Consider the following 15,626-nt stretch of genomic DNA (forward strand, 5'->3'; position numbering starts at 1 on the left):
TCTTTTGACAACAGAAAACAATAATTGCCTCATCACACAACATATTCTATCTTTTGACAACAGAAAACAATAATTGCCTCATCACACAACATATTCTATCTTTTGACAACAGAAAACAATAATTGCCTCATCACACAACACAACATATTCTATCTTTTGACAACAGAAAACAATAATTGCCTCACAACACAACATATTCTATCTTCTGACAACAGAAAACAATAATTGCCTCACAACACAACATATTCTATCTTCTGACAACAGAAAACAATAATTGCCTCATCACATAACACAACATATTCTATCTTCTAACAACAGAAAACAATAACTGCCTCTTCCATGGAAGTTTTTTGCTGTCCTACAGCTGCAGAACATCGTTTTTGAGCCTCTCCTAACTCCTCTTGTAATCTTTCAATCTCTTTATGCACTTGGTCACGTTCTGACATTATTAAGGAGTATTCTTGAACAGCTGCATTTCTCTCTTCTGTTAAACGGGCTAGATCTTTTGTTGCTTTCATACGGACTGCCATAGCCTGGTTAATTTCTTTCATAGCATCATCCCGCTGTTGTTGAACCTAGGGAATATGGAAACACTAGATACTTTCAGTACCTAAACACTTCAAAGCTTCAATCTTATTCAAGTTACTTGTAATACAACTACAAGATTATTGATAAACTAAATATTGTACACATGACTAAAGAAGACAATTAGTTTGCCAAACCACTTCAGCACATATTAAGATATTTATCTGCATAAAACACAAGAAATTTGTCTTTATGAGAAGAAATTACATTGTATGAAACTTTGAATGGCTTTGATAAATCAACCTAATATGTTAGCATACAATAAGTTTAAGCAATGAAAAAAGCATGCATCCATTACAGTACAATTTTCATATTATTATAGTAGTTGTAAATTAAAAAAACAAAACAAAATGTAAAATAAACACATTCAAATGTCAGAGCTTATTATACTATTTGCAGATTAAAATATCAGAAATAAATGTTTATGGTCTAAATTAGTATATCCAATAAAGAAATATATTAAACTTAAATCATGTAAAACAAATTAATTCTGTTTAACAGAAAAAGAGATCAACATTTCACAATTTCTTCAGTTTTTCAACTACCATACTTCAAAGTACATTATGTCCAACATTGTAGCAACTGTAACAGAAACAGTGAAGTCCAATTATGTCAAAAGATGATGTATCACAGAGGTTAGGTCTCTCTTACCAGCCACTCAAGTGCAGTGTCTTCCCTATCTCTCTCTAGTCTTACCCACAGGACTTGTTCTAGAAACATGTAATCAAATTTTCATTCATTGTTACATACAGCAGAATAAGATAAAAATATCAGGAAATTAACCTTTGCCAACTGTTCTCGAGCTTCATTTCTCTCTCTGAGAGCATTATCCCACTGACGAATAGCTGCAGTGCATTGCTGTTGTAAGCCATTTCTTTCATGCAAAGCTGCGTTTCTTTCATGAAGCGCATCATCATAAGACTTCCTCAGACGAGCATTTTCTTCTTGTGTTAATTCTAGTTTAGAAAAAGCAGCACTATGTGATGCAACCAGATCAGCATAACGCTTATGAAGGGCATCATACTCTTCTTTCACAGCTTCACATTTACGAACAATGGTAAGATACAGTTGGTTAGCAGCTTCACCACTTCCACTTTTGGCCAGTGAGTCCTGAAAGATAATGTGAGCATTACTGTAATAGTAATACCTTATGACAAATTAATCTTTAATAATGAGATCCCAAATTACTAGAACTTAAAAAATATGAAGTAATCTAATTGTTCATTGTTTGAAGCTTATTCTGAAGTGTTTTTTCATTCAATCCTCAATATTCTTCATTCAATAGCTCTACATATATTTTTTAATTAAGTATTAATTTCTATCAAATTATTATTGAATTACAATTGTATGTGTAAAATAACTGTTAATACTGTAAATCTTATTTTCAGCGTTGCTGAATCTCCAAACTTTCTCTAAAAACAATTTTGTAAACAAACCTTCAATCCTATATTTAGTAGTAAGCTTCATACAAATATACTTCACATAATAAAAATAGCTAGACATGTAAAACATAAAATTCAATGACCAGTAACCAGTAATTTCCAGTTAAGGTTTCACAAATCTACACAAAATTTAATATTGAATGCAGGTAAAAATGGTCATATGATCAATAATAAAACATTTTCTATCTGTATGCAAATTTGAAATCTTACATTTAGAAATAACTGTTTACATAAAGCCTTTAAGCACAATAACTCACTGTATCTTTATTTAATTTTCCACCCCCAAAATAACTGTACATCAGCCAAATACAAGTTGTGTTAGTAACTAAAGATCACAAAAGATATATGCATTTATATATCTATATTCATTTCCAAAAACAACAAATTCTGAAATCTTACTTTTCTCCTTACTTAATAAACGACTTAACAATAAAATGCATATAAAAATACACATCAAAACCAATCAATTACTCATGCTCACACAAGTGTTTATTTTTTCTCAAAAACCGCGTAAAGCAGATGGAATAAACATTGTGAAGTTCTTCTGTAATTAGTGCATTTATTGAAGCAAGAAGTTTCATGTAGGTTATGAAACTTTATCTCACACACTGTGTTTCAACTAAATATATGAAACTTTTTCTAGTTTTTGCAGCAAATAATTTATTTCTAATAGTATCAAGTTTTCTTGCTAAAAATGCACATATTTTTGTCAAAAGGTTAAAATGCAATATTTAAGCCTTATTTCCTACAATGCTTACTTGTTCCAGCTTGATAAAGTTAATGTGTTTGACTGTAGATAAATGTTTATCTCCATGTCTGTCTGATGTGAAAGGCACTTTCATATTTGCATAATAACCTACAACACAAACTACTCTACACTTGTATCTTGTAAGTTGGTTTGTAAAGTTTCAGACATGTGCAAATTGCATTAAGGTAATTCTATCTCAAAAAATGATTATTTAACCAAAGATGCACACCTGTCAATTTTAAAATGCTTTTAGTGAGAAAAGCAAAAGGTTCCTATGTTTAGTAGATGGACTGTGAAATCATTCGTAGACAACATGCACATTTTACATAACAGTAATAAATGTTTATGTAACCTCCCATTTGTGACATAATACCTATATGTATATACTACACATTTAATGTTTATAATATTTAGCATTTTTCATGTTCATCCCAAAATCACCACTGAAAAACAAAACTGTTAATTTCAAATTGAAAGTTTAAACTACAGTTACTATCATAAAATAAAACGGTCCAGCTTTAATTATAACTATAGGTTATAGTGTTAGAAGCTTGAATGTAATTGTTGCATTTTTCTGTATAATCAGTTGCCATACTTTGTTAATTAAATATATCATTATTCATGAATAACAATTTCAGCTTTTTTATAAACTACATATGAATTCATGTTAAATTGTTTGCATATCTGACATAGGGGTTAATAGATAAAGATATTTATACACATAACAACAAGTCCAGTCAAAATAACTGAAAAACCTATACAAGTTGTCTCACATAAGGCAAATGAAGCTTTAATATTTTTTTTCGAACGATGAATAATTCCAAAAACTTGGAACTTAAGATATTATAAAGAAATATGATGTTATACATCAATAAAACCTATATATACCTGCTGCTGTCGCCGGAGTTCTGCTACCTCTTTACGATCTTCCTCTCGGAACCTCTGGAGTCGTGCAACTTCCTGCTCAAGACGATGCTTGTCAGCCAGAAGCTCACTATACTGTTTCTTCAAGATCACTGTCTCCTGCCTATGTTCATCTCCTTTACTCTAAGTGATGTGGAACACACACAAAACTAGTATCATGATATCTGTTCATAAAATTCCCTTTGAAATAATACAATCTCCAATATTCATGTTATCAATGAAACAAATTCTTATGCCACTATCTACACATAGGCAAACCTGTTCTGAAGTTAATGGCATTAAGTAAAAACTTGGCTTATAAACCTTGTTTTAACTCACCACACTGGTTTTCATTGATCATCAATATGAAGCAAATTCCACACATAGTTACTTAATCTCTCTCAATAATCAGCTAAGTATTTATTCTGAAATACCCCTGGCTGTACAATATGGACTATCAAATCAAACCAGTAGCTATTAATTTAAAGGAAAAGGAACTATCCTAATAAGAAAAGGAAAATGGATTAACTTTACATAAGTATGTTGTAAATCAGAAAAAATAATAATTCAAAATCTTAAACAATCTTTAATAGCAGTAAAACTTTTTCATGACATAAAACAGAGTACCTGTTTTCAACTAAATGCTATAAGCAATCTATATCTCCATGCAAGTGGCATTTGAATCAGGAAATACATCTTGTTTTTTTCTCTTAAGAGTAACTTAAATATGTCAACTTTGTGGTTAATGAACTGCTTTCTTCTTTGACAAGAAGATTTAAAAGAAAAAAAACAAGAAACAATGCAAGTCTTGCAGCAAAACTGGTAAGATCATTAAGAGAAAAATGTTACAACTGTGAATACATGCTTCTATACTGAGGAAAATACTTGTTTAAAACAGATATAAATATCACTAAAATAGGATGTATGACTTTCATTGACACTATACTATAGAGTTCAGTATATGGTAAGTTCAAACCTTTGCATTATTTTACATAACAAAATAACAGCATACACATTAATAAAACGAGCAATATTTCTAACAATGCCACCTATGTATCAATCATGTACAGACAATTTTAAAGCAAATATTTTTAGGTTTTCACATAAAGTTATGCAAGAACTTTTTTAAAGACTGAAGATGCACAACCATATTTATGTACAAGTATGTCATTAGTGAAATGCTTAACTGGATCTTAATATCAAACTGCCTTTTCACATCTAACCCTATGAAAACCAATATGGGTACATTATGTATTCACATTTAATGTTTCATGGTACAAACATACTATTGCATTATCTAAATAAAAGTTTTACAATCTCTTATGAGAAATATAATTATCTTACCCTCTGTAAAAGTTACATATATAGTAAACATCAAAATTGGGTACAAAATGTACTCATGTGGCCATACATGTGTTTGATATCTGTAAATGGAGGGTTGAGCTTTCAAACACACAAATACATGTGTAATACATGTTAAACATTAAGAATGTTCTTAGTTCAGTGGTACTCTTAAATTTGGAAACAGAGATATTCAAGTAGTTTTTTTTAGATTATTTCAAAAATACCATCGTATAATTTAAACTAAAATAGAAAAAAACAATTACTACTTCAACAGTTAAGTAAAGTTTAACATCAAAAACAAAGACTGCATTAAAAACAGAAAGCCCAAACCTGTGATGAAAGACATTTTAATTAACAAAACAGGCCAAACAACACAAAAACTACATTAAAGACACTGCACAGGTTGAGAAGTTCACTAGGATATAGGCTATAATGTGGATAATGTACCTTGATGATCCTTTTAATTTATGCAGCGTCTTCACTGTAGTTTTTGTTAATTAAAATGCATATATATTTATAAACATACACATGTAAATAGATAGATTGATTAATAAAACAATAATGGAAATATCCCATGTACTAAGTTTAAGAGATCACTTTGCCTTTTAGATCTTACAAACATTTCATAAACAATTTTTCAACAGTAGTTATGTATCATTTAAATACAGTGCTAACTACATTAAACTACTGATAAGTTAATATCGTAAAATGTGTACCAGTCTGATTTCCTTTATGAACTTTGAAATGATTGAAAAAAAAATCAATATACTAGAAATGTCTGTAATTCAGTGTGCTGACTAACATTTCAAATTTGGAAATCTGTGTGAAAATTTAAGATCAACAAATTTCCAATTATTTGAAAAAATCCAAAATTAGCTGAAGCAACAGAGTGTAAAGCTGATAGTTTTATATAAGTGTTTTAAATTTTATGGCAGTGCAAACTTTACAAATCAGTTTAGGTGATCCTACCAACATGTTTTCTGCAGTTAATAAACAACTTTGAATCAAAAATCTACTCAGGACCATATAATAATTTTTAAAAACTAAAATGAAAAAATTTTCATTGGTGCACCATTAACCCTTTCTGGACCAATGAGGTGTCAATGACAACCACTGATTTGTTTCCTTCATACAGTGGAAATACATAACCAAACAGATTAACCTTAGTAAAACTTACTAAACAGCACTTAGCTTCAATTTAAAATAATCATGTAATTTGATTAGCTGTTTCTTTTTTATGTTGTAAAATTTTCAAAATCTTAAGAAACATAATTTTAAAAAGAAACAAAAAAATGCTTCATCTCATTCTTAGAATTTTGATGTTTTTCTAGTTGATCAGAAAATTCCATTTCATATTTACAGTCAATTTAAATTTGATTAATATTCACTAACACAGCTCTCAATACTTTATTTTGCTTATTGCAGTAGTCATCACTCAACACTTCTGTTTATAAATCATAAGAAAAATGGTAAAAACCGGCAAACATTTATCAGTGGCCTATGAACTGACCTGTCACAATGGTACCAGGTCAGGGTAAGTATCAATATTTTTGCTGACATTTCCTGGTCAAGTTAATTTATATCTAATAAATTTATTTTAAATAAATATTAAGTTCTTTTACTAACGTACATTGTTTGAATACAATAAACTTAGCAATAATATTGAATAAATAAGAATTTGAGTCATTAGAATATTTTACTGTTGCCTAAAGTATGCTATTAACCTAACTAGGCTTATCCTATGTATTGTCATAGACAATCCACACAAACATTTTCAACAAAAAATATGTGTAGAGAAACTATATAAAATTCCAAGGTCTGTGGTTTATTCCTAAGTCTTCTAAACTTCCAACTAAACAGGTAACCTATACGATAAAATAGTAAATATGCTGTGGCCAGTAATATTTACTCTAAAATATCTGTGATTGGTTTTGACATTGTCAACAAAAGTTATGAAATTTTGTTTCACAAAACTTGTGGAAAACCCTGTAATCTTTGGATAGAGTTATTATTAGAAACTTTTGTTAATTAAATAATTTTTAATTGATTACACACAGCCATAGATAAATAAGATAACAGCACATACAGGAGTTGGAAAGTAAAACACATTAATTTTAACACCACATGATTTAGATGTCTTATGTCACTCAACTTAAATTTCAAGTCCCTCCTTTGCATTTTTAAAATAATGGTTGAAAGGTTTTGTTGTTAACCCTGAACAGACTGGTGAGCACCTTTCATGGTACATGTGTACACTTGCATATCAATTTAAAAACTTAAGTAAAAATAATAATTCTTACTGTAGTTCAGTAATTTTATTTGCCCAGACATATTCTAAATTTTGTCAATTCTGTGATATTTATTACAATACATTAACAGAAACTGGTTTTCATTAATTCATGATACATGTACTCTTGTCCTGAATAATACTACAAAAAAAAAAAAAACATTTTATGTTTGTACTCAATCTGAGAGCTTTTAACTTTGTGGAACATTAAATATTTTGAGGATTACCTTAAGATGATACAATTTACATACAATGGTAATCAAAGCCTGGACCAAGTCACAATACTATGTATAATCATACTATTCACATAATTTTCCAAAATATAAATGTTTATGTACAACTCACATCACTTAAGAACAGAACTGTTACCAAATGCACTGAAACACAATGCATTAGCCAACAAATCCAAGGCTCTTTTACAATACAGTCATATTTATAAAATTCCTAGAGATTTAGAAATAGTTTTATTTTATTCTCTACAACATGCGAGAGGCCAAAGCGATTGTCAATTTTCAGAGAAATAATTTCTAAACAAAACTTTATTAATCCCAAATTATTTTTACAACTATTTTTTCATAAGCCAAGAATAGAAAAGAACCAAAATAATATTATTCATTCCATCTTTACATAACTATTTTCAGCATAATTAATAATGAAATGTAAGGTTAAAATTCTTACTACCAATCAAAGAAAGGTTTACCTTGTGTTTATTGTGGTAAAATTCATTTTCTCTTATGCTGTGTTCTCCCTGTTGTCCAGCACTATCTCGACATAGGGGATGTGACAGGTCTGTGTCATACAACTGAAGATCATGCATATAGTCTCTTCCAGCACTGCTGAGTGATCGGTCACTTGTGCTCATGGCTAAATCAGTTTCATTAATAAACAATAATAGATAATAACTCTATCATGAGACTTAGCTATGAATTGCTAGCTTGGCATAAGTTAATATTTTTCCTAAACTGAAAATGTATTTTTAATAATACTTACCTCTGCTAACACTATAGCTATTTCTCGATCTCCAGGGTTTCCACTCTTTGCCCATCTAAGCATTGAAAACGCTTGCTCCAATCTTTATATACCTTTCAAATGCCCTTGGAAATTTCTAATTTGCAAAATTTTCCACCAATTTCAATGCACCCTCTATCTAGGTATTGTATATAAGCACCTCATTCAGATAATGTTATCACTTTTTCTATACATCAACCGGCTTTTAGTGGGGAGGTAGGGCGGGAGAGTGACAATGGAGGTAAGTATTATTGGAAAAACATTTTCAGTTTAGAAACATATTCCAAAACACAGTTACCTCCACTACAGCTAGAATCCCACATTGAGAAGGTGATGGAGGGGCCAGTGCAGGCATGAACCATAAAGAAAGCAAGTGTATGGAAAAGAATCATACCAATATAAAGATGGTACAAGAGTGGGGGAGTTTGGAATTATGAGGAGACAGTGGACCTCCTTCCATTAACAATATGAGAAATCGAGATTGATCAAAGAGAAGGGCCATGCACCCTCCAACCAGATAGTTCGTGTCAAATCTGAACTGGTACTACGAGTAGACTCCTGTGGAGGTTGGTGCCATTCCTACCGACATCTGGGAAAAACATCCAGAGACCCAAGTAAGAGGGCCCCCAACTTCACCCTCTTCTCTAATGGCGGGAAACACTTGAACACTCTGGAGGAAAATCCTCTGTCTGCCACCCCAGCAACTGGAAACTGGGGTGGTGAGGACTCACAAAATCCACCAGTAGAGTCTGAGGGGGGGGGGGGTAATATGCATTGGGGAGTCCTGAGAAACAGTGCAATAGGTGAACCAAGTTCCCTACATTTTTAAAAGCAAACCGACCCCAATTTATTCAACCTGAAGATCAGCAGGGATGGGCAAGATCCCCTTTAGCTTTACTCATAATAGTCCATGATAAAAAGATAATACCATCTGGTAAGCACCTAGATGGTCTTATGGAACATCCCATTTCTACAGAGCCTGTTGCAACTTGTAGTAATTATAGTGAGAGTGGTTGCTAGTGCAGAATTGAAAAGTGAAAGCATACCTGCCTGGGCAACACTCCCCATAGAGTAGGATTCAGTGAAAAATAAAAGGGACCCTGAAAATAAAAAAGTATATGATTGAGGAAATACTCACCCCTGGTTAAAATCTAACAAATGTGGTCAAAATAGCTACAGGAAGTAGTCAAAACCCTCAGAAGAGAAAACTGCCAGATCATGTAAGTAATGAAATAGGAAAGTATTAGTAGTCCACATACCAGCCCGCACAATGTCTTCCAGAGGGCAATTCAAATTAGTGGCTAATGAGATAGAGATATGACAAATCCAGTGAGAAGTAATGGACAAAAGATTCCTCTCCTGCAACGATAATTCATTATAGGCTATGTGAATCATTTTATGAAGCCACCGCATCAGAATAATGGGAGATAAGTCACGAGAAATAGAAGGATTCCAACGAATGAACAATCGATTCCTACTACCTTGAAATGAGTTAGTATGAGCTACGTAACACTTGAGGGCCCTAATAGGACATAACAAATTATCAGGGTGGATGAGACAATGCATGTAAAACAACTGTAAAATCCCAGTTCGTTAACTGGAAAGGTCTTTTAAGGTCAAAGAATAAGAAAGGATTTAAGTAGACCTGATAGTACTGAGGATTCAAAAACCTTCCAATATTTATTAAAATACCAAAAAATAAAGTACACATATATATATATATATATATATATATATAAAGCAAGACCCCTCTCAAATACCCAAGTCATAAAACGGATGTGGTAGATACTTTAGGAGGAAGAGGGTTTAAATTCCTTTTAATAAACCAGTGATGATAAGTATTCCATTTCCATTGATAATCAGCAGTGGTTGGCCTATGGAGAGATTTAGTTAAATACAGAGAAACCTTAGAAGTTAAACCCTTATATTGGACAAAGGACCACAAAACTTCCAAGCATGAAGACTGAGTTTACGAACATCTGGGTGGAGAATGTCTGATCAAGATTATCTCAACAGAGAATGCCACTGTGGAAGAGGAAGAGGTGGACATTCCTGCAGATATCAAAGAAGTCGAAACCACGTTTCAGCTGGCCAATATGATGCAACTAAGAGAACTCAACAGGGAGTAGAACAAACCACAGTCAGAACATAGGACAATAGCCAAATTTGGAAAAAGCATATAGATGTAAACCTGTCCAGTCCTGACTGAATGCATCTACTGCCAATGCCTGAGGATGAGGTATCGGAAACCAAAACAACCACAGTAAAGAATTCCAATGAGTTGCAAAGGCAACGTTTATTGGAGATCTGAACTAAGAACAAATCCATTAAAAAACCTTGTGATGTAGCATCTATTCCATCAGAAGAATCTAGTTGAGTTGAGACAAGTGATTTGCAATTAAATTCATCACTTCTGGAACATGACATGCTAAAAGACTGATATGACAATCATGAGCAAAGTAGAGAAGATTCAAGGTACAAAAATATATGTCTCAAGAATGTGTGCCTCCTTGACTAGAAATCTGAGAAAACACAGTGGAATTGTTAGAAAGTATCATGATAACTTTACCCTCAAGAGAGACAGACCTTGAACTATAGCCCATTGTACTATAAGGAGTTCAAGAATGTTGATAAGAAGGGTAGACTCATTTTCTGTCCAAATAACCTGGAACTCCTGACCTCGAAGATGGGCTCCCCATCCCTGAAGAGATGCATCTGTGAACTATGGATCTCGGGACAAAGTGGTGGAATGGGTATCTCAATAGTAGTGTTGTTCTGATCCAACCACCATTCAAAATCGACAATGTTGCTCCTGAGTAATGAGACAGAATAATCCAAAGGGTCGGAATGCATGATCCATTGGTCGCACAGCGACAACTGAAGGGACCTCATAGGTGCTTGTCCATAAGGAATGAAAGGTTAGAGGGATGCCCATATTCCGAAAAGAGAGAGAATCAACCATGCAGTAGGAGAAGGAGACAGAAGTAAAAGCCTGAGAGCTCTTTTCATGGCTTGTAACCTGATAGGGGTTGGTTGAGCTTGACTTAAGTGAGTATTGAAAAACACACCCAGATGGACGAGATATTGCATTGGTGACAGAATAGGTTTCTCCAGTCTGATAAGAAAGCCAACTTTTGTGGCTTCTGAAAGGAGAATGTGAGAATGTTGTTCTGCTAATCAATGAGATGATGCCAGAAGGAGCCATTCATCCATATAATGATGTGTGCTGAGACCCAAAGAATGCAGATGACAAGAAAAAACTTGTACCACTCTGCAGAAGACATAAGATGCAAGATCAAAAGGTAGAGCCCTGAACTGCAGTACCTGACCCTTGTGCACAAATCTGGGAAACCTCTGGGAAGATTCTGCTATGTGAATATGGAGATAAGCATCAGTAACATCAAACTTGATCATCCAGAGTCTTTGGGCAAACTTTCATAGTAGGTTGAAAAAAGATTCAATGGTAAGGCGAGGAGAATCTAAAAATTGGTTGAGTCAAGATAGATCGATGATTGGATGCCAATCTCCTGTGTTCATGGGTAAAGTGAATAAAAGGGGAATAAAATTCTGGAAGAATTGGATCAGCCCTCCCTATTGCCCTTCAGATTAACAACTCTCTTATGGCCTGGGAACAAAGCTCCACTCACCATGGATGTGTTGGAGGTGAAAAGGCAACAGGTTATGCAGATAATAGTGGAGGTGATGTAAATTAAATGACCAACCCTGAAGTCAGAACATGGAGTACCCATAGATCCCTGGGGAAAGAGTTCCAGATGTCCAGAAACTGATGTAATCATGCTCCCACTGCTCTTCTGCCCATGGGATAGTCCCCAACACTGTTGTTAACAGTCCGTCCAAGCCGAAGATCCTCGAGAATACGGACAGACTATTATTGTAACCAATAGATCTGGGAACTGAAGGAGGTCGGGAAACACAACAAGTCAACATTTCCAAATTAGCACCAGAAAAGAGAGAAGCTAACGATGATAAAGAAGAATGTATATGAGCTGAATCAATTCATGATTCCAACATCTCTGAAACTCCGGCAAACCACATGGGATGGAGAAAAGGAGATTCCTGTAAGGGCAGAAGATGGTAAATGAACATTTTCTAACAAGGTGTCTCTATGCAGTAAATCCCAACAACAAACCAGCTAATAAATCAGAGAAAGAACTGAAGAAGACAATTTGACTGAAGTAGACGTCAGCAAATTCCCCAACTCATCCTCAAATTGCTGAGGGAAACGTTGATAGGCTTCCAACAAAAGTTGGATCAAAGATAAATACCTCAGGACAGTAGTGAGAGTAAGGCAAATCCGAGAAAACTGTGATCTGTTCAAAGTGTAAAAAAGGTTTCAATCTAGAACCCCACAGATCCAAAAGGGGGTACATCCGTTGAGAATCTAAATATACCTCCTCCTGGCAGTGAACACCCAAAGCATGCTGTTCAGATAAATGTGGGGGACAAGGCATAGCTATCCCGTCCTGTAACTGAGCAGCAAATCTCCCAGCATGAACAGCAATATCAGGAGAAGGAGGAAAACCAAGTAGTCACTAGCCGTCCTTTCCGCCAGAAAAGGAAGGAGTGGAGTCAAATGCAATAGGAGAGACCTCCAAAACCTCATAAACCCACGTAACCAACTGAAGAAAAGGGGCTTGATATGGCTGATCAAGCGTATCCTCTGTTGAGTTCGACCTAGTGAAAGAAAGAGCCACAAAAAACGAGTCTAAATTCTCTCCAGCTGATCCCGAGTCATTTGAAAAAGCTGCCTCAGAACCCCCCAGAGAGACACCCTTGGTCTGCATATGTGTCTCCGTCTCACAATGGATCATATGATGGACAGCCTCGACTGAGAGTGACCCCTCCCCTCGCCGTTGACAAACATCAGACAGCAGAGGTGGAAGATATCTGGTTGGCTCTGTAGTAAAAACATTAACTTGGGAATTCATACCAGTCAGGTTTTTTCATTATTATTATTATTATTCTAAGTTACTCAATTTATAAATATAAGCAAAGATATAATTGTAGTGATGCCAACTACATCCAAAGTCGCAAAGTAAATTATGTGAATAATCACAACACTTCCGTTTATAGAAACCCATGTCAAACACTTTGTAGAGAAAAAGTGATTACATTATCTGAATGAGGTGCTTATATAAAGTACCTAGAAAGATGGCACATTGAAGTTGGTGGAAAAATTTGCAAATTAGGATTTGCCAAGGTCATTCAAGTGAAATATATAAACACTGGAGCAAGCATTTTTAATGCTTAGATGGGCAAAGAGTGGAAACCCTGGAGATCGAAAATAGCTAAAGTGTCAGCAGAGGTAAGTATGTTTTGGAACCAGTACACATCTCATGTAAGACCCAACTGTCAGTGAATCTTGGATTTATTTACTGATATTAGATTAATTTTAGTGAAAGCCTTATCAGATTTAATTATAGGGAAGAAACAGAGATAGAATAAAATTTTTTAAAAAACATCAAATACAATGTACTTATTGCAGGCCTCTACAAATATTTTCAGATCTAAGAGCTAGCCAAAAAAATTAGGAGCCAGGTCTGATATAGAAAAATTATGGAATATACTTTGAGTTTTTTGTGCGGTTATGGTACAAGATATACATTATTATACTAAAAAAGAATGGTTTATTATCAAACTTTATTATATAACATATCAAAGTTAAGCTTCAACATGTGCAATTAATAAATTGGAGACTAAATAACTATAACTTAGGTGGATTCTTGCAATGAATGAAAGTAAAATAAAAACAATCACTGCAATATCGATAGACCAAGCAGATTGTTTCAGAATAGGTCTAATCTTCTCATCACAACAATAATGTACAAAATAAGCAAAGGCCTTTTGGTGTGCCTAATCTAATTTCACCACTGTTTGTACCAGGAAATGAGGGCTATATTTATTTACATTCACAGCAATGAATGCATGCTAACAATCACATTATATCAACAACCACTTTATAGTATTGCCTGAACTAACTGTCTTTGGTCCTGTCCGAGCCTAAAAATGTGCACTGATTGATTGAATTGAGAGAAAAAAGAAAAACAAAATGGCACAAGATTAGTTACGTGTTATGCAACCACGGTGCTTCATTTTTTTAAAAAAAAATGAAATGTTGAATCCACTCAACTAATTTCAAAAGCAGTGTATAAATCAACAAACATAGTCATCTATAACAACTGACAAAAATCCTGAACATCATAAATCAATGCACTAGAAAAGCTATTATTAATAAAATTCAGTCTTCATTTAGGTATCCTTGTTGTTAACAAAATTATCAACCATAGTCCCAATAATATTTCACATTTTTGGCCAGTTTAAAAGACTTCAGTTAGTCCTAATTTCATATACTAAGCTAAAGAGCAAATTAATCTACATAAATTGCAGTATTAATTCCAAAATGTTTTTCAAGAAATTGTGAACATTATTACTATTAAGATTTTAAAAAATTATGTTACAATTTACAAAACACCATGTTTTTTGCTACGAAGATCGGAACAGCTTATCAATGCATGAAATATGAATATGCTTAAAAGCATTCATGTACTTATAAAATTGCACTGCCAAAATCACAAACATTAACATTTTCCTAAATTGAAAATGTATTTCCAATAATACTTACCTCCAATCAACAGCCAGGGTTTTTTCTTTGCCCATTTAATCATTGGTCTGATTTTTTCCTTCCTTGCTCCAGTCTTTTATATCCCACTCAACTGCCCTTGGCAATATTTGTCTCATAATACTCTTCTACGTCAATGCACCCTCTATCCTGGTACTGTATATAAGCACCTTGTCAGATAATTTTATCAGTTTTTTTTAGACTGACGCCATCCCAGTCTCTAACAGGAAGGGCAGGAGAGTGTCAGAAGAGGTAAGTATTATGGAAATACATTTTCAATTTAGGAAAATGTTAACTTCCAAAACATACTTACCTCCGGTGACACTTACAGCTTGAATCCCACATTGAGAAAGCATCTGCATACATCATAGATGTACTAAGATAAGACTGGTACCCGAGTGGGGGAACTGCACTACATCCAAAACAGGTATGCCTTTCACCCTGAACTTAGTTCCTGTATCAAGGGTAGAATTGTACATGAATGATCATAACTATAGGCCAGCCCCAACCAGATAGCCGAGGTTTCATTACTCGGGGTTGGAATTAGGGGTCTTGGTCCTCATATCCCACATTGGTGGCTAGGGTAATTGGACCTCAACAATACATATATATATATATATATATATATATACACACACACACACACACACACACACACACACACACACA

The 15,626-nt window shown here is 33.8% G+C and overlaps 1 protein-coding gene across 3 annotated transcripts in view; it reads right to left on the bottom strand.

Moving 5' to 3' along the window:
• Nucleotides 1-15,626, bottom strand: part of LOC106470925 (disks large homolog 5-like) — an 85,866-nt gene that overhangs the window by 46,280 nt on the left and 23,960 nt on the right. The window contains exons 4-7 of one of the 3 annotated variants that reach the window (XM_022399574.1): nt 8,010-8,173; nt 3,664-3,822; nt 1,369-1,695; nt 333-575 (exon numbers count right to left, since the gene is read on the bottom strand). In XM_022399574.1, coding sequence (XP_022255282.1) covers nt 333-575; nt 1,369-1,695; nt 3,664-3,822; nt 8,010-8,173 — 893 coding nt within the window. Of the gene's footprint in view, nt 1-332; nt 576-1,368; nt 1,696-3,663; nt 3,823-8,009; nt 8,180-15,626 lie in introns of all 3 variants that reach the window. The other 2 variants (XM_022399575.1, XM_022399573.1) reach the window with 2 other exon arrangements.

The sequence above is a fragment of the Limulus polyphemus genome, unplaced genomic scaffold (assembly GCF_000517525.1).
Source record: "Limulus polyphemus unplaced genomic scaffold, Limulus_polyphemus-2.1.2 Scaffold4297, whole genome shotgun sequence".
In the NCBI taxonomy this organism is placed as follows: domain Eukaryota; kingdom Metazoa; phylum Arthropoda; class Merostomata; order Xiphosura; family Limulidae; genus Limulus; species Limulus polyphemus.